Source organism: Pseudorca crassidens, chromosome 12, assembly GCF_039906515.1.
Source record: "Pseudorca crassidens isolate mPseCra1 chromosome 12, mPseCra1.hap1, whole genome shotgun sequence".
NCBI classification, from domain to species: domain Eukaryota; kingdom Metazoa; phylum Chordata; class Mammalia; order Artiodactyla; family Delphinidae; genus Pseudorca; species Pseudorca crassidens.
In genome coordinates, this window is record NC_090307.1 from 57,155,365 (window position 1) to 57,176,402 (window position 21,038).

General features: G+C 36.4%; 1 protein-coding gene and 1 pseudogene across 1 annotated transcript in view; both read left to right on the top strand.

Moving 5' to 3' along the window:
- The window catches only part of SMCHD1 (structural maintenance of chromosomes flexible hinge domain containing 1), a 128,846-nt gene that overhangs the window by 76,969 nt on the left and 30,839 nt on the right, over nucleotides 1–21,038 (top strand). The window contains exons 30-37 of the mRNA XM_067699586.1: nucleotides 2,050–2,175; nucleotides 4,327–4,406; nucleotides 4,641–4,798; nucleotides 6,911–7,026; nucleotides 8,078–8,142; nucleotides 13,730–13,817; nucleotides 14,439–14,570; nucleotides 15,469–15,618. Of these exons, the coding sequence (XP_067555687.1) occupies nucleotides 2,050–2,175; nucleotides 4,327–4,406; nucleotides 4,641–4,798; nucleotides 6,911–7,026; nucleotides 8,078–8,142; nucleotides 13,730–13,817; nucleotides 14,439–14,570; nucleotides 15,469–15,618 (915 nt within the window). The remainder of the gene's footprint in view (nucleotides 1–2,049; nucleotides 2,176–4,326; nucleotides 4,407–4,640; nucleotides 4,799–6,910; nucleotides 7,027–8,077; nucleotides 8,143–13,729; nucleotides 13,818–14,438; nucleotides 14,571–15,468; nucleotides 15,619–21,038) is intronic.
- LOC137203445 (essential MCU regulator, mitochondrial pseudogene) lies at nucleotides 15,627–19,380 on the top strand (annotated as a pseudogene).

Sequence of the window (21,038 nt, forward strand, 5' to 3'; positions counted from 1 at the left end):
AATACTAATTTTGCAAATGTCTATCAAATCTGTTACCTTTCAGTTTTCAATCAATTTTTAGAATTCTCATTTTAAAATGTTCACATTCTGGTGTTCAGTTATGGTGTGGCAGGGCCTTATCTGTTGGTATGAAAGCTTATTTTTTTCTAATGGGAAATGATCTCACATGACCGTGGTAGTAAATGAAATTATCCTGTAAAGGAACTGATCATGTAAGAAAAGCTTACATATCTGCACCCTAGTTTGAGATTGCCCTTTTTTGATTTGTGAGTTTAAAAAAACAGATAAACTAGTGTATGAATGTGCTTTAAAAACAATTTTTTTTGTAATGTGTTGACTGAAGGATTTCACTGAAAAGTGAGTGTACTTATTTTTTATCTGGAAGCACATATATTGCATAAATCAATACATTCTTTGTGCCTAATGATGTCAGTAAAGGATTTGTTGACTGACTGTATCATGGAATAATTGTGTACATTTGAGGTGGAAAAAATCTTTACATGTTCATGTTTTTATATGATTTTGTAGGAGGGGAATATAAAAAATAATGACAGCTTGCTAACTCAAAAACTTATTACAAGGTTTATTTGCAGATACCATTGAAATCCAACAGTTTTAAAAATAAAACCTAAAACAAATTTCTCATTCTGTTAAGAGATACATTATATGTAGGTAAGCTTGAAAACGTAGTCATTTGAATATGTGGTTTTCCTAGAATTTCCTAATTTAATTTTTGACCTACCGTGCCCCTACAGGATCTTTAATAGAAAAGGGGAACTGATTTAACACCTAAGCATGATAAATAGAAAAAATATATTAAATATACACATATATTCTCTCATTTAATCTTCAGCAACATAATGATATATTATCATTCTTTATAAATAGGAAACAAATTCTGAAATATTACATTACACGACAATATTAAAAAGTGGCAAAGGACAGATTTGTATTCATGAACATTTGATTTTGGATATTTGCTTTCCCCACTACTACCCAGAAAAATGTTCAACTAAAAGCTTTTGCTACAAGTCATTTACTGAAAGATATTCTTTAAAAGTAGTTACTATTTGATGGACAGACAATTACATAATTAGGAATAAAGACCCTGTAGTGTTTACATTTGGAAACATCAGCACTTTTTATATATTCAAGCTTTTTATAAACTTTTTCAGATAAAATACAGTCTATCCATGAAAATCTTTTGGTAGTCAAGCATTTAAACTAAACCAGCTTCAGGGGTATCTTTAAAAAAAAAAGTTCTAGCCCTAACACATTATTAATTTTTCTCCCACTTTTAGCAACCTCCTAACGTAATTTGGTAAACAACTTCCTCAAGTAAGGTGAGGGGTGGAGGAAGCGGAGGGAACATTATTAGTAGGAGAGAGATGATAAGTCAGCTTTCATTTTTTGCTAGTTATATCTTTCCTATCTTCTTTTTTTTTTAACTTTTAAAATCTGACACAGAGGATTGGACTTTCACAGGTTTCTTGCTTGACAATGTGTTTTCCTTTGATATATCCAGTATTAATAGGTTGGCACACAAATTCGCAGAGCTACACAGGCCTTACATGAAGTAATGGAAAAGCAAGAAACATCTTAAGCCAACAAGACAGTGTAGATTATCAGTGACTAGTCCTGTTTAACCAAGAGCTGGAAAGCTGTGCATTATTGCTTCGTGTAGACTGGCAGAGTGCTGACAATTGATGGAGGAGTTAAACTGTAGATGACAGCGCTAAAGATGAGAACCTAAGATAAGCTTCTGTTTCCAAGGAAGTCCTTCTAATATGTAATTTTTAGAATTCTTGACTGGCTCTAGAAGCCAGTAATGTCAAATGATATTTTCCCGTTTATCAAATTTTCAATCATTTCTATAAGAAGAGGATCATTTGTGACAACATAATTGACTTTCAGAAGTTTATTTTAATCGATGAAGGGAGCTATTTGTGAATAAAACAGATACATTAAGTGATTGTTTCACTTAAATAGTAATCATATTGTTTGGCATATATGTTTTAGTGCTTCTTAAAATTATTATATCTGTTTTAGTCCATTCCAGTGATTAACGGAAGAGAATTACAGAATCCTCTCATTGTTCAACTTTGTGATCAGTGGGATAATCCAGCACTTGTGCCACAGGTTAAAATAAGCCTTATAAAAGCTAACAATTTAAAGGTAAGTTTTAAACATTCTTAAACATTTTCACTTACTTAAAATTCTGGCTTTCATCCTCAGGATTACGTCTTTAGGTGTCACATTTCTTTTTTTTAAAAAAAAATAGTCTTATATAATCTTCATTATTGCTTAGTTTAAGTTAACCTAAAATTTTTAATAGTTTGAGGAAGTATAGTTTATATCTTGCAAACAGTGTAACAAGGAGCAACATTCTGCAGTTATGTCTGAGTGTTTATTACACAATATTAATAATATTTGGATTTCAGATTAAGAATAGATAATGCTGACAAAGGTGAATGATGGCAGATACAATGACCTGCAGTATGGGTTATGAAACAGGTATTATTGGGGAAACTTACAAGCCCTAAGGGTGAAGGAAAAGAGTCATGCGAGTAGCTGTACTCCACCTACCTTTTGGAGAGCTACCAGGGCCTGGGCATAGCTGTTAGACCTATACTGGCTTGTGTTCTAGGGAATTCGGCAAGCATGAACATGGCCTCGTAATGTTTGGGCACACACATAGTGCTTGGATACCGGGAGTCCAAGATTAGGTACCAAGTGTTTACATTAGTATTGGGGTAACTAGGATGTAGGGGGGACTTTGGATGCCTGGCACAAAGTTTATGCCCTCCTGCAAGGGGTGAGGGAAGAAGCTGCCAGTCCCTTGCAAAGTTATATTTTCACAAGTCTCTCCTGTTGGTTGAAGGGAATTCATTTGTCCCAGCCAGGTTGTTGCCAGGCAACACAGAAGCGAGTTCTTGGAGTTATATTTAGCCAGGCTTGAATATCCCTCCATGAATTTTATAATTTTAGTGGATGCAAAAAGTTGGTATTATATAAATACACAGTTCACTTGAAATTAATCTATTAGTTCATTAAGAATCCCAGTGGGGATTTTGTAGGACTCAACAAGTTTATCTTAAAAGCTATACAGGAGAGAATTCCCTGGCAGTCCAGTGGTTGGGACTACATGCTTCCACTGCAGGGGTCACAGGTTCAATCCCTTGTTGGTGAACTAAAATCTTGCATGCCATGTGCGTGGCCAAAAGACAATAAACGAAAATAAATAAATAAATAAAAGCTATACAGGAGATTAAAGTGCCAAGAATGACTTGTGATCCGCATGAACTTATTTTCAAAGTAAAGTGAAAAGGGTCAGAGGTCTTAGCCTGTCAAAAAAGACTACAGTATTGCTGCTATATAGCCTGAAATAGAAGACTTACTTCTCTGGCTTAGCGACAAAGATTTAGGACCCAGATGGAGGAAAGACTTTGAGATAGGTTGAGAGAAGATGGATTGGAGGGTAAATGAGACAGGTACAAATATAGGGTTTTATTCTAGCAGTTCAATTACTCTTTCTCACTTTTGTCTCACCAACTATTGCTTTTGTTTTTTTTTTTTTGTCTGCATGTACCATAATCACCTAATCTTCAGGTTCCGATAAACAGAAATTTGGTATTAGAATTTAGGAGAGAGTCTGATTTTCCTGCTTCTACGGTCTTCACATTTACTTTTGTTCTTAATGTTTGCTTCCAAGAGAGTTAAATAGTGATTATTTCCTACTGGTAATAAGAGTATGATCTTAGTTTTTTGGAGAAGCATCTGCAAAAGACTGAAAGACTCTTCTAACCAATGATTAGGAAATGTGGCCACTGATTCTTAAGCACTTAAAAGTAAAAGCTTGGTTATCAATGCAAAAGTAGTATTGCAACAAAGATTTAAGAAGCACATCTGAGTAAATATTAAGAGAAAGATGAAGTAACTAACGATGGACATGGTATTATGCCTTGACTTGAAATTATGTACGTGTATTTATGTTTATTTTTCCTGCGCCGACTCTCACAGCCCCCCAGTTTTGGAATATACCTTCAGTGTTTGTGTGACCAAACTTCACTTGATATATCAGCGTTATTGAAACTGAACATTGAATTCTGCAACTTAATAATTGAAATACACAAAATTCTAGTTTAATTGAGTGTGAGTGATTATTATCCTTTGGATTATGTGATTACGTATTATATCATTTCAACTAGTTCAAATTAGACAATTTTAGATTTTAGACTGTGTGCAAATGTAGCTTTTTAAATAGTAATAGAGGAAAAGAATTTGATTCCTAGAATTTTCTAATTAACCGTTTTGTTTTGTTTTTAGCTCACTCCTTCAAACCAACAGCATAAAACCGATGAAAGGGGCAGGGCTAATTTGGGAGTGTTCAGTGTTTATGCCCCTAGGTAAGAACTGAAAGTTTGATAGTTATTGGTATTATAGAGATTGATTTTTGTTATTACTTGATTAAGTTAAGAGTAGTAACTAGCCTTCTATTTAGTGATAGTCAGGAGTTGGAATGGAACAGGAGTAGAGAGGTTTCCTAAATGAGTTAAACTTTGTATAAATTGTCTCAGAATTTTTAGTTATAACTAATGAAGTTTGAACCCCCTTCCCCCCTTCCCCTTTTTTCTTTTTAGAGGAGAACATATTATGCAGGTTAAAGCCATTTATAACAAGAATACCATAGAAGGACCTATAATTAAGTTAATGATTCTTCCAGACCCTGAAAAACCCATTCGTCTCAATGTTAAATATGACAAAGATGCTTCCTTTTTAGCAGGGGGTATTTTCACTGGTGAGTAATTCACAGTTTTAAAATAAATTTGTAGTATTAATTTGCCTCTTACATTAATGGAATAAATTATTTATCCTGGGTGTTCAGCATGATAAAAAAGCAAGCATGTTGTGGCTTTTCAAATAAGAAAGTACATTTGACTTAGCTATGTCTTCCCTCTCCCCTATATCCTACATTCCTTTAGTGGTCAAGAATGAACTAAAAGTTCATATATAAACTGATAGCTTAAGATAACCAGTTTGTGTTTGTTCATTTGCTGAATTGTGAGATTCTGCAAAAGAAGTATGAACTGCTAAATGGCAAAACTGTGGGGGTGTGTTCTACTAAATATGTTGCACTGTTAAACCAGACAGAACCAGGACTGTTCAACTTAATTTGGATGGAAATGCATCACATCATAATTTATGATTAAAGATATTTCAGAACAACAAACATTTACTGAACACCTGCTATGTCCATCCACTATGCTAGACTCCTAATTCCAGTAATGAACAAGACAGTTTTCAATGAGTTCAGTCTAATGTAGGAGACAGTCAAGTAAGCAAATGATTTCAGTGTAATATGGCAGGAACCAAGTCAATAGGAAATTGTATTTGCTTTGTATAGGTAATTTTCTTGAAGACTTTGGTTTTCTTGAGAGGATGAATTCCTGTTCATAGTTACAAGCAGTGAAAGAAGCAGACCAGAAATATTTAGATTGAAATATTAACAATAATTTTAAATAATTATAGCCTTTGAAATCTGTTAGGGGAGATAAGACCTATTTCCTGTGATTAAAAACTGTAATAGGTGACAAGAGAATATTCCAGGTGATAAATATAAGGGACTATTACAAGTAATAATAGTTTAGCTACTGTATGCTATTGAAAATCATAAAAGAAAGTAAACATTGTATTCTCAGACTACATAAAGCATATAGATTTGTAACCGTTTGGCCTGTTCTAGATTGCTGAGTATCTGTAGTCTAACCTTTTTTTTAAAAAAATTTTTATTGAAGTATAGTTGAATTACAATGTTGTGATAATTACTGCTGTACAGCAGAGTGACTCAGTTATACATATAAATACATTCTTTTTCATGTTCTTTTCCATGATGCTTTATCACAGGATGTATTTTTTTAATGTCTTTATTGGAGTATAATTGCTTTACAATGTTGTGTTAGTTTCTGCTGTATAACAAAGTGAATCAGCTATACGTATACATATATCCCCATATCCCCTCCCTCTTGTGCCTCCCTCCCACTCTCCCTATCCAACCCCTCTAGGTGGTCACAAAGCACAGAGCTGACCTCCCTGTGCTATGCAGCTGCTTCCCACTAGCTATCTGTTTTACACTTGGTAGTGTATATATGTCAGTGCTACTCTCTCACTTCATCCCAGCTTACCCTTCCCCCTCCCCGTGTCCTCAAGTTCATTCTCTGTGTCTGCGTCTTTATGCCTGTCCTGCCCCTAGGTTCATCAGAACCATTTTTTTTCTTTTTTTTAGATTTCATACATATGTGTTAGCATATAGTATTTGTTTTTCTGACTTACTTCACTCTGTATGACAGACTCTAGGTCCATCTACCTCACTACAAATAACTCAATTCCGTTTCTTTTTATGGCTGAGTAATATTCCATTGTATATATGTGCCACATCTTCTTTATCCGTTCATCTGTTGATGGACACTTGGGTTGCTTGCATGTCCTGGCTATTGTAAATACTGCTGCAATGAACATTGTGGTACCTGTCTCTTTTTGAATTATGGTTTTCTCAGGGTATATGCCCAGTAGTATCACAGGATATTGAATATAGTTCCTTGTGCTACAAATAACACAGTCTAACCTTCTTGGTCTTGCTTGGCAGACTGTGAAAATAAGACAAAGGATTACTAATAGCAAAGATGTATTTATTAGATTTCTGTGGGAGATTTAGCACTGGAGAGTTACCTGTTATGATTAAGTTCTGTAGACAAATTGTTGGGGAAGACTAATTAAAGAATAGTTTTATTTCTTCATTAGAATTTTATTATTAACACTTAAACAAGATGTATGCTTTAAGACATACAGTTATTTAGCCAAATCCACTAATTGAACTAGAAAGAAAATAATTTTTTAATGTTCATCATTACAGATTTTATGATTACTGTTATTTCTGAAGATGACAGTATCATTAAAAATATTAATCCAGCACGTATTTCCATGAAAATGTGGAAACTGTCAAACAGTGGGAACCGACCACCAGCAAATGTGAGTCATAGAAAGCATTTTAGAAATTAAAAGTAGCTCTTACATTTAACATAAAATTAAATGTAACTTAATATAAAAATGCAGTGTGTATATCCTGGAGAACTAGAAAGTAACCCATTCCATCACTTAGGATTTTTAAAAGATGCATCAGAGTATGTTTCAGAATTAAGTCTAAAGAACAGTAGCACAGGCAAAAAACTAAATATCACTGAGAGATAGTACAGAAAGTGAGAGAAGGAGATGTGATTGATAGACTACAGAGTAAATTAAAGAAGGGGGTAGAGTGGAGAGAACAGTTTGAGAGTCCAAAGCCATACAGTCCAATAGAAATATAATACCAGCCACACGTGATACTCATATTCTGAATTCTGCTAGTAGCCACATTAAAAAATAAAAAGAAGTAAGTAAAATTAAGTTTAATATAGTTTTAAACTAATATACAAAAAGTTACCATTTCACCATGAACTCAATATTTTAAAATTTAATTATGATATTTTACATTCTTGTATCTTTCCAAATCTTTGAAATTTGGTTTGTATTTTATGCTTACAACACCTCAGTTTGGACCAGTCACATTTCAAGTGCTCAGTAGTCACATGTAGTTATTGGCTACCATACCAGACAGTGCCAATCTAAAATAAATCTCAAATTGGAAACTAAACCAAGCCATATCAGGGGTCCTGATTTAATGACATCTTTGAGGATTTATGGTTCAGTTTAGTCATCTGTTTAGGAAACTAGCTTCCTTAATTTATACCATCAGTCCCATCAAGCTGCTATTACCTTAAAATTATGTCACCACCTTTAAGATCTGTTTTGTGCCCTTTAATGATTAATGGTATATCTTTCCATTGTGACTAATCTCGCTTTTGTGTCATACATGCATGGTAAAGATATATACATGTAGGGGTGTGTTTGTGTGTATTTATCAATCCAGATGTGATCTGGGTTCACACTTGGTGAAAGGAAAAAGAAATTTTTATCGTAAATACACTGTGTTTAATGTTTGTGATTTCTCCCTCTCCCCCTTCTTCCCTACTTTTCCTTCTAGGCAGAAATATTTAGTTGTAATAAAATAAAGGATAATGACAAGGAAGATGGCTGCTTCTACTTCAGGTATTTCTCAAATTGTTTCATATTTTAATGCATATTTTGTTATGAAGTTAATCAGCCTTGGCAACATTTGCCTGCTCAGCTAGGGAGAAATAATTAATGATTGAATAGAAAATGTTATTTTCTTAATTTTTGGTCAGGAAGTTTTTTGAGAAAATATTTTGTTTGCAAACTTTGTGAAACGGTTTGGGGAAAGATTGTTGTGATAGATATATTTGTTTTCAAAACTATCAAAAACATCAGAAGAGTTCTGTTGTCAGAGCACTTTATATTTTATTATATAGGACATTTCTGTAATTCTAAACTTAAGATCTTATGAAGTAAAAAAGCTGAACTAGGTTTTTATTGTTTAACTATGTGACTTTGAGTGTTGCTTCTTTAGTCTGGACCTGTACTTTGAAATCTGAAAATGGTTTTGGAGAGATGGTGTCTAAGGTTTCTTTTATTTATTAAAAATGTTTCTTTCCTTTTAGACTAATAATTGCTTTGTTTTATTTCTTTAAGTGTATAGTTTATTAAGCCATATAGAAAGCAAAAGGTACAAGTATAGATATAAATCATTGTTACAATAGTACCAGCATTTACAATTACCTGTGTATTTACCTTTGTTGAGGTATTTATTTTTCCATGTGGCTTCAAGTTACTGTCTATTGTTCTTTCATTTTACCTTGTAGGACTCCCATGAACATTTCTTCCGGGCCAGGTGTAGTGGTAATGAACTCCCTTAGCTTTTGTTTATCTGAGAATGTCGCTGCACTGTGTGGCATGCAGGATCTTATTAGCTCCCTGACCAGGGATTGAACCCGTGCCCCCTGCAGTGGAGGTGCAGAGTCCTAACCACTGGACTGCAGGGAATTCCTATCTGAGAATGTCTTAATTTCTCCCTCACTTTTGAGGAACAGTTGCTGGATGTAGGATTCTTGGTTGACAGTTTCTTTCTTTTAGCACTTTGAAAACATTGGCCCACTGCCTCTGGCTTCCAAACTTACTGATGAGAAATCCCATCATCTTATTGAGGATCCCTTGTATGTAATGATTTGCTCTTCTCTCGCTGCTCTTAATATTCTCTTTTTCTTTGTCCTTTGAAAGTTTGTAATAATGTGTCTTGGTGTGGGTCTCTGAGTTTATCTTACTTGGAATTCCTTGAGCATCTTGGATACTTATATTCATGTCTTTCATCAAACTAGGGAAGTTTCCAGCCATTCTTCAAACATGGTCTCTGCCCCCTTTTCCCTCTTTTCTCCTTGAACTCCCACAATGTGTATGTTGGTCCACTTGATAGCATCTCAGGTCCCTTAGGCTCTGTTCACTTTCCTTCAGTCATTTTTCTTTCTGTTCCTCAGACTCTCATTTCCACTGTCTTGTCTTCAAGTTTGCTAATTCTTCTACCTTCTCAAATCTGCCTTTGAATACCTGTAGTGAAATTTTCACTTCAGTTACTGTACTTTTCAGCTGCAGAATTTGTTTTTGGTTTCCTTTTAAGTTTTCTCTCTATTGATAAAGCCTGCGTGCAGCAACAAAGACGCAATGCGGCCAAAAAATAATAATAATGATAATTTTTAATTAAAAAGTTTAGCTATTACGTATTTCAAAAATGCTTGCCTTTTTTTTTTTTTTTTTTTTTTTTGCGGTACGTGGGCCTCTCACTGCTGTGGCCTCTCCCGTTGCGGAGCACAGGCTCCGGACGCACAGGCTCAGCGGCCACGGCTCACGGGCCCAGCCGCTCCGCAGCATGCGGGATCCTCCCAGACCGGGGCACGAACCCACGTCCCCTGCATCGGCAGGCGGACTTCCAACCACTGCGCCACCAGGGAAGCCCCAGACAAGAGTTTCTTTTTTTTTTTTTTGTGGTACGTGGGCCTCTCACTGTCGTGGCCTCTCCCGTTGCAGAACACAGGCTCCGGACGCGCAGGCTCAGCGGCCATGGCTCACGGGCCCAGCCGCTCCGCGGCATGTGGGATCCTCCCGGACCGGGGCACGAACCCGCGTCCCCTGCATTGGCAGGCGGACTCTCAACCACTGCGCCACCAGGGAAGCCCTATGCTTGCCTTTTTAAAATTAGTTAATTTATTTTTGGGGGTCTTCATTGCCGTGTGCAGGCTTTCTCTAGTTGCGGCTTGCAGGGGCTACTCTTCGTCATGGGGCGTGGGCTTTTCATCATGGTGGCTTCTCTTGTGGAGTATGGGCTCTAGGCCTGTGGGCTTCAGTAGTTGTGGCACACGGGCTCAGTAGTTGTGGCTTATGGGCTCTAGAGCACAGGCTCAGTAGTTGTGGCACACAGGCTTAGTTGCTCCGTGGCACGTGGGATCTTCCCGGACCAAGGATCGAACCCGTGTCCCCTGCATTGGCAGGCGGATTCTTAACCACTACACCACCAGGGAAGTCCAATGCTTGCTTTTTTTTTTTTTTAATAGATTATTTTATTTTGAAAATACAGCATAATTTACCTACCTATTCACATATTTTGGGCTAATTAGATTATTTCCATTTTCATTATTATAAATAACATTGAAATCAACATCTATAAACAACCCTTTTTAGTTCCTTAAGCTAGATCATTTCCTTAATTTCTCTTTCAGATTTTTCATCATTAGTGTGTAGGAATGCAAGAGATTTCTGTGCATTAATTTTGTATCCTGATACTTTACCAACTTCATTGATTAGCTCTAGTAGTTCTCTGGTAGCATCTTTAGGATTCTCTATGTATAGTATCATGTCATCTGCAAATAGTGACAGTTTTACTTCTTCTTTTCCGATATGGATTCCTTTTATTTCTTTTTCTTCTCTGATTGCTGTGGCTAAAACTTCCTAAACTATGTTGAATAATAGTGGTGAGAGTGGGCAACCTTGTCTTGTTCCTGATCTTATTGGAAATGGTTTCAGGTTTTCACCATTGAGAACAATCCAATGCTTGCTTTTTGAGTCTATATCTTACTGTTTTTTATTGATCCAACTATTCTTTGTTCCTTTCTTTTTTAAAAAAAAATTTATTGTTTTTATTTTCATTTTCTTTTCCTCATTAACTTGGTAGTTATGCAATTTTTTACAATTTTCTAAGTGATTCTGTTTATTTTTTAAATTAATTAATCTAGGGATTACAACATGCATAGTTGACATATCAGTGTCTAAATGGCAATTTACATTTTGTACCCTCTTTTTGGTCAGTGCATGAATCATAGAACACTTAAGTTCCATTTTCTCTCTCCCAACTTAACATGCCTTTGTTGTTGTGTATATTAAATCTTTCATGGCATCATTATTTTATATAGTCAGTGTTCATTTAGACTTTAATTCATTTATCCTTTCTGTTAATCTTCAACTCAGGGCTTCCATCTGGGATCATTTTTCATCTGAGGAAGTTCCTTTAATATTTTCGAGTGCACAGCTGCTGGTGACAAATTATCTAATTTTTACCTAAAAATATATTCCATCTTCATGCTTGAAAACGATTTTTCTGGACATGATTTTCTAGGTTGGCCGTTTCTTTCTTGCAGTACTTTCAAGGCATCCTTCACTGTCCCATCATTTCTATTTAGAAGTTAACGATCAGTCTTAACTGTTTTTGAAAAGTTATCATTTACCCTCCTTTTTGGTTGCTTTGAATTTTGTTTTCAGCAGTTTTACTGTGATGTGCCTATGTTTGGATTTTTTGAAAGTTATCCTGTTTGGTTTTCATAGGCTTTGATTTTGTGGTCTTTGTTCAGTTTTTTTAAATTGTCAGCCATTATTTCATCAAATACTGCTTCTGCCTCATTCTTTCCCTCTTCTCCTCCTTACATTCTTATTTACATGCACTTAGTCCTTACAGTATTCTCTCTCACCCTCTTTTCTCTATTTGCCATATTTTTGTCTTTCTTCATTCTAGATACTTTCTTCTCAGCTACCTTCAATTAACTAATCTCTCTCTGTTCAGTGGTATCTAATTGCTGTTAAATTCATCTTTGAATTATCAATTTCTGTTTGGTATTTTTAGTTTTTTTTTTAAAGGTCCAGTTCTCTGTTGGAATTTTCAGTCTTGTCTTTTATTACCTTGAGCAGTAATCAGAGTTTATTGAAATCTGTCTGGAGTTTGTTTTGGTCTGTTTTGATTGTCTCTTGTTTCTGTTGGCTTTCATTCTGATTCTCTTGCCTCTTCATGTATCTATTTATTTTATTTTACCATACTTTTTATTTATGCATATTTATAGAAATAATTTGAAGTCTAAGATGTTCTCTTTCTCTAGATGGAGTTTACATTTGCTTCTGTCTGTTGTCTGGGATAGACACTAGCAGTCTATTATCATTTTGGTCCATTTTCAGAGATTGAGATAATTCTAAGCTCAGTTGCTTTTCCCTTGGGAGCCTGTCTGCTTTAGGTCCACCTCTACTCCTAGGATATTCTCCCAGGAGTCAAGCAACCTTAAATATGAAACTGACTTCCCAGGGTCTCCGTGCTCTCTTGTATCCTGCTGAGTCATTTTTTTCACTTTTGCTTATTATCTCTTAAACATTTTCAAGCAGATGTCTTTTTTAATATGGTTACTTACCTTCATCCAGAAGTGTTGGTCTGCCATTTGGGAGCAGAAGTCTTGTTTCATTCTTACTGGAACTCTATTAGGAATTATCCTCAGAGAAAAACACAACCTAGAGAAAGGTTACATAATTTTCTCCAAGGTTGTGTGTATGTTATAGTGCAGAATTTCAATTCAGATGTGTGTTCACAGCCTTTGTTTACTACATTATGCCAATATTTTGAGAATATGAATGACATGGCAGAGCCAACTTAGAGGTCATGAACCATATTGCACGTATCAGACAAGGTATACCGTAGACTGTCGTTTATATATTCATTGTGTTTGTGACCAAAATAGTCTAGTAAGTCTACCTCTTACTAGGTACTGAGTTCTTTATTGATAATTAAATCACAATAAATATATTCTATATATATATATAGTTATATATTTAGAATATATAAATGGAAAACAAAGCAACATAAAAAGATCAGCTGGGGGCTTCCCTGGTGGCATAGTGGTTGAGAGTCCGCCTGCCGGTGCAGGGGACACAGGTTTGTGCCCCGGTCCGGGAGGATCCCACGTGCCGCGGAGCAACTGGGCCTGTGAGCCATGGCTGCTGGGCCTGCGCGTCTGGAGCCTGTGCTCCGCGGCAAGAGAGGCCACAAGAGTGAGAGGCCCATGTACCACAAAAAAAAAAAAAAAAAAAGATCAGCTGGATAATCTATAAATTCACAATATAAAACTGAGTAGGAAATTCACAACATAAAACTGAGTAGAAATGAAGCAAAATTCAGTTGATATATAATTCAGCACTTTTTGTGTTTACTTTGTCAACTTTGTATTCCTATTCTTTCATTTTTTGCCACACCCAGAGTTTGTGTTCTAGATGTTTTGTGATGGAATGTCCAGGTAAGAGGGATCTGGAATTAAGCCTGATATTGCAGGAAATATTTGGTGAATGAAGGTGAATGTAGTAATAGTAACTCTCCTCTTACTCATTTACTTTTTGTGGAAGGAAAAGAAATGTTAATGTTTTGAATTTCTTCCCCTTTTATTTAAAAGGTTTCAGTGATCTTGTCTCTTTCTTTTTAACTTAGGGATAAAGCAATTCCTAACAAAGTGGGGACATATTGTATCCAGTTTGGTTTTATGATGGATAAAGCAAATATCCTTAACAGTGAGCAGGTTTGTTTATTCTTTTTATGCATGGCTGTTAGCTTTAGTTAGCTTCACATTTTCTTGCTTGGTTGAGGAGTGTGTTGTTTTGTTTACAAGTGGGTTAATTATTGGTTGAAAGGTATAAATAATGCCATCTTCAGGAATTTTAGCATAGTACATACTTAAATTACATTGATTAAATTTGACCGGATGCAGAAGTTACTTTTCCATCCCTCTTTATATCGAGGACTCAGTTAGTAAACATTTTAATCTATATCATGGTAAGGTTACTCCTATCAATTGTACATGAAAATGTTTCAGTTAATAACATTTCAGGTACTAGGATTCTAGATAATGAAGTTTAAGGTAGTTTAACATACATTGTCTTCATTATTGTTACTGCACTAAATTTTTTTTAATTACATATATTTTTAAGTGTTTCTAAATTTGTTTTTAGATGGTAAACATTCAAAAATTAATCTGATATTCCTTTTATCCTCAATTTTTACAAGTTGATTAGTTTTAAGAATTTAATGGAAATACATTTTAGAAGGTAATATTTCATTTAGTATATGCTCTCTATTTCTTCTCTTCATCTTTAATACTAAGCCATTAATGTATTGTTAATCAGAATGCTTCTTTTGTTAGATTATAGTGGATGTTCTACCTAATCAACCTGTGAAGTTAGTTCCTGAAATTCAGCCAGCTACACCAGCTGTTTCAAATGTTCGTTCAGTTGCCAGTAGGACCTTGGTCAAAGATTTATATCTTCGTATCACGGTAATGTTTATTTACTTCCAAATTACAAAGGGTAACAAGAAAAATTATTCCTAGTTTTAGGGTGCAAGATAGTTATTATAGAATCATATCTGGATTATTCAGTTTAAGTTTATAGGAAAACTTTGTGCAGATGAATGAAATACTTATCAATATCTTTATACTTGAATACAAATAGAGAATGTTTAACATTATACATAAAATCCAGATATACTAAGTAGAAATTACTAAAAAATGCAGAAATCTGCCTACCTTTCCTAATATATCTTTAATCCACTATTTTATGTATGCGTTATGAATGTGTGAAGTAAGTTGATTCTTCAGTGTCCGTTTCACTGAGGGGCAGGAAGTAGTTAAAGTATTTATTTTGAAGAGATCTGCTCTCATGGCTGATCATAATGAGCTCCTCAAAGCTTCCAGTTACCCAGAGGGTAAGCAGCAATAGTGCTGCTAAGAATATTAACAAAAACATGTAAGACACACTAGTGGCCCTTCATTTTTATGAAAAGTTTGGCTGATAGAGTACTTAACTCCTTCAGTGTATTTTCTTGTTTTAGACACATGAGTCGTTCTTAAACTGGTCTTCCCTAGATCACATATAGATGCTGAAGGTATAGTACATAGCTAATTTTTAAATGGGAGTCCTTTTAATAGAGTTGAGCCACTGTATTAGATGGAAGCTATTGTATTAGATGGTTCTTTTATGGTTTCTGGGATTATTTCCTGCCTGTGGAGCACTTACTCTGAGAACTGAATTTTGTGTTTGGAGTAAGAAGGATCAGAATGATTTAATATTTGGGGCTTTATAAATAGGTCATATTTCTGATTTGCCCATGCCCTTCTCTGGGTTTAATCTTTTTCTACTTCTTCTAATTAGTTACTTTTTGTTATTTGCTTTAAGGATGGCTACAACAATCATACTGGAATTGATTTGGTTGGCACTGTAATGGCTACCATCAAAGGCTCTAATGAGGAAGATGACACCCCACTCTTTATTGGGAAAGTTAGAACACTTGAATTTCCCTTTGTGAAAGGTTCAGCTGAAATCACGGTAATATTTTTGTCTTCCGGTAGATAAGGTTTCCATATTTAATATTTTAAACCACAGTATTACAATACCTGTTCTTTTGTATAGCTATGAAGATGTTCTAATTATAGCATTAAACTGGAAAGTCAGCTAAAATATTTTGAGATTTTTGCTCTAAGCTATTACACAGTGAACCCATGATCATTGTTACTATTAGAAAGACCCTCTTTTCCCCTGTGGATGACTGTTTTCTGTAACTGGAGTGATTTTAACTTCAGTGACAATTTGATATTCATGTTTCATTGAAAAGCTACCATTCTGTGGCTAGAAATAGAATCAAACATAGCCCAGGTAAAATGTACATATATCTAGGAAAGTTTAGTAAAACCAGCTAACCTTTGTTATTCATTTTTTTTTCCAAAATGGAAATAGTTTTACTTCTATAAAAAATACACAGTGCAAGAACATCAAAAATAATCACTGTATCATCACCCTTCAGAGAGATTGATGATTAGCAATTCAGTGTATAACCTTCCACACTTTTCTGTGTATACACTGACACTGCATGGATGTGTTCTGTGAGTATGATTTATATAGACATGGAGGAGGGTATAAAATTTCATTAATATAATAGAACTCTGCTTTCATGAAAATCCTATTTTTTATTTATTTTTTTTTTTCGGTACATGGGCCTCTCACTGTTGTGGCCTCTCCTGTTGCGGAGTGCAGGCTCAGCGGCCGTGGCTCACGGGCCCAGCCGCTCCGCAGCATGTGGGATCCTCCCGGACCGGGGCACGAACCCGTGTCCCGTGCATCGGCAGGCGGACTCTCAACCACTGCACCACCAGGGAAACCCGAAAATCTTTTCTCATTTAACACATCCTTGATACATTTCTTTACCAGCAAGTATAAACCTACATCATTGTATTGATGATCATAATTTATTTGATCAATCCTAAGTGAAAATTTAGTTTCTTTGCAAAGTTTTATCAACAGTGCTTCCATCAGCTTTTTTTGTATATCCTTTGCACAAATCTGTTTCCTTAAGAAATTGCTAGAAATAGAATTGGAGATAGGGAGTGTACATTTTTAGCCTTTTGGTAGTTATTGCCAATTGCCTTTCAGTTTATATTCCCACCAGAAATACGTGTACATTCTCATATTACCAATCCTGAATAGAATGGTTTTTAAAATTCAACCACTCATCCTATTGTTAAGTATTTTCTTTGTTACTAGGAAGGTTTGAACATTTTTCATGGTTTTGACCTTTGTAGGATTGTCCCTTAACTTTTTTTTTTTAACATTTTTATTGGAGTATAATTGCTTTATATCCCTTAACTCTTTTTCTTCTGGGAGATTCATCATTTTCTTCTTAATTTTATATTAAAGAAGTTAATGCTCTTTTTTGTATAAGTAGCTTTTTCCTGAGTTTGTCTTTTAGATTTTAACTTTGTTTATATTAGGGCAGGAGGAAGGGTTGTATTCACAGTGATAGCTCTTGTATTCTTAGGCCTTTAATTTTTTTATTGGTCTTGATTTTATTTTTATCTTTTTTTTAAATTTATTAACTAAATTTTTGGGTATCGTTTATTGAATAATTCTTCCTGTACCATTAAATATGAAATTTCACCTTTTCTGTATTTTTTTTGTTGGTGGTGGTGTTTATCTTTTTATCTAATCCAGGGCTAAAATCACATTGTTTTAGCAATATTAGGCTTACAGTAGGGGAGACTGCCAGCTTGTACCTGGTCTAAAGTTCAACTTGTTGGTTGGTCTGGCAGTCACCGAACATTACAGCATTTCCATTTTAATTAGTTCTCAACATTTTAAAAATTCTGGAGTTTTCACAAAGAGATTTGCATTCCTGATTTATTCGGAGAATTCTAAAGACTTGGCAGTATGAGGCCAAGATCTCTTAAAGCAGCAGGATTTTCCAGTCAGCTGCATCCATGATACTTCTTTTCATCCCTTGACATTGAGAGCAAGTGTCAGTTGCTACTTATATTTACACTTGTTCTCTTATTTTTATAGTGGATGGTAAAGTGAAATTTTCTTGTACCCTAACAAAAATTAGGTAATGAAAACCAGAGGTTGAAAAACAAAGAAGGGTGGGGAAGACATGTTGAGTATCAGAGTCGGTTTGTATTGGAGGAACACACGGAGCCCACTACCTATATCCTGGTTACTTCTGTCCTATTTCCTTGGCCCTGCCACGGGCATTTGAAATTACTTACCCTGCTGTACACATTTCTGAGGCTTGCCCCACAGCTGCATATGGAATCTCAGCTTCATGTCATGCATATGAATTTCCACTAGAGGTTCCTAATATCACACTGAATAAGCAGAAATCTCTCAGGTCCTACTTGGCTCCTGACCCATATATTAATTAAGTAGGCCTGGGGCAGGGCTGAGGAATCTGGTTTCTGCAGGTGATTCTTATCATTAGGGATGTTTGGGAAACACTGGTATAAAACACAATCATTTGTAAATGTTCCCTGTTTGCTTAAAAAGAACTTGTACTGCTTTCTTTAAAGTTTTAATCTAAATTTATAATTATTCAAGTTTGTTAATTGTGTTATTCAAATTCTTTATATTATTTGCCTACTTGATCTGGGAATTTCTGAAAGAGGTGTCTGAGTTTTATTCTGCTATATATTTATCCTTTTCTCATATTCCAAATTGCCATTTGTGTATGGATGCAGTTTTGGACTCCTCAGTTCTCTTCAGTTCTGTTATTCCATGTATCTTGGTAAACTGTACATCACAGATTACAAACTATAAAACTTTGAGATAGGAAAGGCCTCCTTAAACAGGACATAAAGGAAAAGATTTTATATTTATATATATAAATAGAGGATTAATAATATTAATATATTGGTATAACAATATATTAGTACAGTATATTGAACATATTTTTAAAACATGCTAAAGAACTTCCTGCAAATCAATGAGAAAAAAGACAATCTAGTAGAAAAATAAATGACCAAAGAACAGAAGCAGGTAGTTAATGGATGAGAAGGTATAAATGACTAATAAACAGGAAGCATGACCTCAGTACTAATCAGGGAAATGCTAGTTAAAACAATGATGACTGGTTGTTTTTAATACATCATTTTAGAAGAAAGAAGTACTTGATTAATAGTGAGTGTTGGCTTCCCGAGGGCGGCAGGGGGCCGGGTGGTGGGGTGCAGGTGCCCAGACGAGGGGAGGAGCTGGGAGATGGCGTCCGGAGCGGATCGCTGGCTGGCGTTGGCACATGTCGGATCTGGGGCTTTCCGGAGCGGGCTGAGTCCGGGGAAAGGTGGCGATGTCTCCGCCGGACGGGGCGGCTAATTCGGAGTCTGGTACCATCGAGGTCAGTCATCGTTACTCGCAGCGGCGCCATTTTGCCCAAACTGGTGAAAATGTCCTTCGGCCCTCTCCGTGTGTTCTCCATTGTGATCCCCTTTCTCTATGTCGGGACGCTAATTAGCAAGAACTTTGCTGCTCTAGTTGAGGAGCATGATACTTTTGTTCCAGAGGATGATGATGACGACGACTAATAGGGCGTGGAGAAGTATAGAAAGGAGAAAGCCCTAACTTAAGAAATGGTGATGCTCGCAGCCTCTCCTCTTCCCTATCAGCAGATGGGCCCAGGGAAAGCCCTCAGCCTCCCAACCCCAGTGAAGCGTCCTGCATGGTCTGTGACCATAGCTCAGATCCCCAGGCTCCGGGAGGTTCCTGGAGATGTGCTATCCACTGAGCATAATCAAATTGTGAATAAACATAATAAACATCAGCTCTGTATGACTGAGTGATGGCTGAACTTTCTCAATACAAGTAGGCTCTAGTTGCAGTTTCTTCACCTTGCTGTCCTATCTCTATCAGCTGAACAAATAGGTCTTTGATTTACAACCCAGGGCCTCCAGGCCCCTATGGATCCACAAGGTAATCATGGGGACCTGGGACCAATCTTCCTTATTTACAAAAGCCCAGCGGCTGCGTAGGCTAACTAAAGGCTCAGCTTTTGTGCTGAGTAACACTGGCTAGTTATACCACGCAATCAGAAGAAGCTTTGATTGTTTAAAACTCCTTGAGAAATACCACTTTTTAGAATTCTTTCAAAACTTGGATTCCTTAGATGAAAAAATAATAAAGGGCAAGAGAAAACCAAATACCGTATGCTAACATATATATGGACTCTAAAAATTAAAAAAAAAATGGTCGTGAAGAACCTAGGAGACGGGAATAAAGACACAGACCTACTAGAGAATAGACTTGAGGATACGGGGAGGGGGAAGGGTAAGCTGGGACAAAGAGAGAGTGGCATGGACATATATACACTACCAAACGTAAAATAGATAGCCAGTGGGAAGCGGCCACATAGCATAGGGAGATCAGCTCGGTGCTTTGTGACCACCTAGAGGGGTGGGATAGGGAGGGTGGGAGGGAAACGCAAGAGGGAGGAGATATGGGGATATATGTTTATGTATAGTTGATTCACTTTGTTATACAGCAGAAACTAACACACCTTGTAAAGCAATTATACTCCAATAAAGATGTTAAAAACAACAACAACAAAAAAAAAATAGTAAGTGTTGGCCAGACACATCAGGGGAACTGGATATTCTTATACACTGATGGTGAGAGGATAAATTGATGTAGCCTTTTTGAAGGGAAATTTGATACTACCTATTAAACTTTTAATAAGTCACTATAGGGACTTCCCTGGTGGTTCAGTAGTTAAGAATCCACCTGCCAATGCAGGGGACACAGGTTCGATCCCTGGTCTGGGAAGATCCCACATACTGCCGAGCAACTAAGCCCGTGCACCACAGCTACTGAGCCTGCACTCTAGAGCCCCAGGAGCCACAACTACTGAGCACGTGTGCCACAACTACTGAAGCCCACGCGCCTAGAGCCCGTGCTCTGCAACAAGAGAAGCCACCGCGATGAGAAGCCCACGCACCGCAAAGAAGAGTAGTCCCCACTCACTTCAACTAGAGAAAGCCCGTACACAGCAATGAAGAACCAACACAGCCATATATAGATAGATAGATAGATAAATTTATGGGGGAGGGCTTCCCTGGTGGCACAGTGGTTGAGAGTCCGCCTACCGATGCAGGGGACACGGGTTTGTGCCCCGGTCCGGGAGGATCCCACATGCTGCAGAGCGGCTGGGCCCGTGAGCCATGGCCGCGGAGCCTGCGCGTCCGGAGCCTGTGCTCTGCAACGGGAGAGGCCACGGCAGTGAGAGGCCCGCGTACCGCAAAAAAAACCCCAAAAATTTATGGGGGAAAAAGTCATTATATTTCTCTATTCTGGAGAATACACCAAGAAGTACTGAAAGCTACTTTCTTTGCTGTATTATAAATAATAGCTAAAAATTTTTAAATGAAATGTTCATCACCCAGTGAAAGGATATTATAGTGTATTGTATCTATATTATGCATAAATGTAAAAAA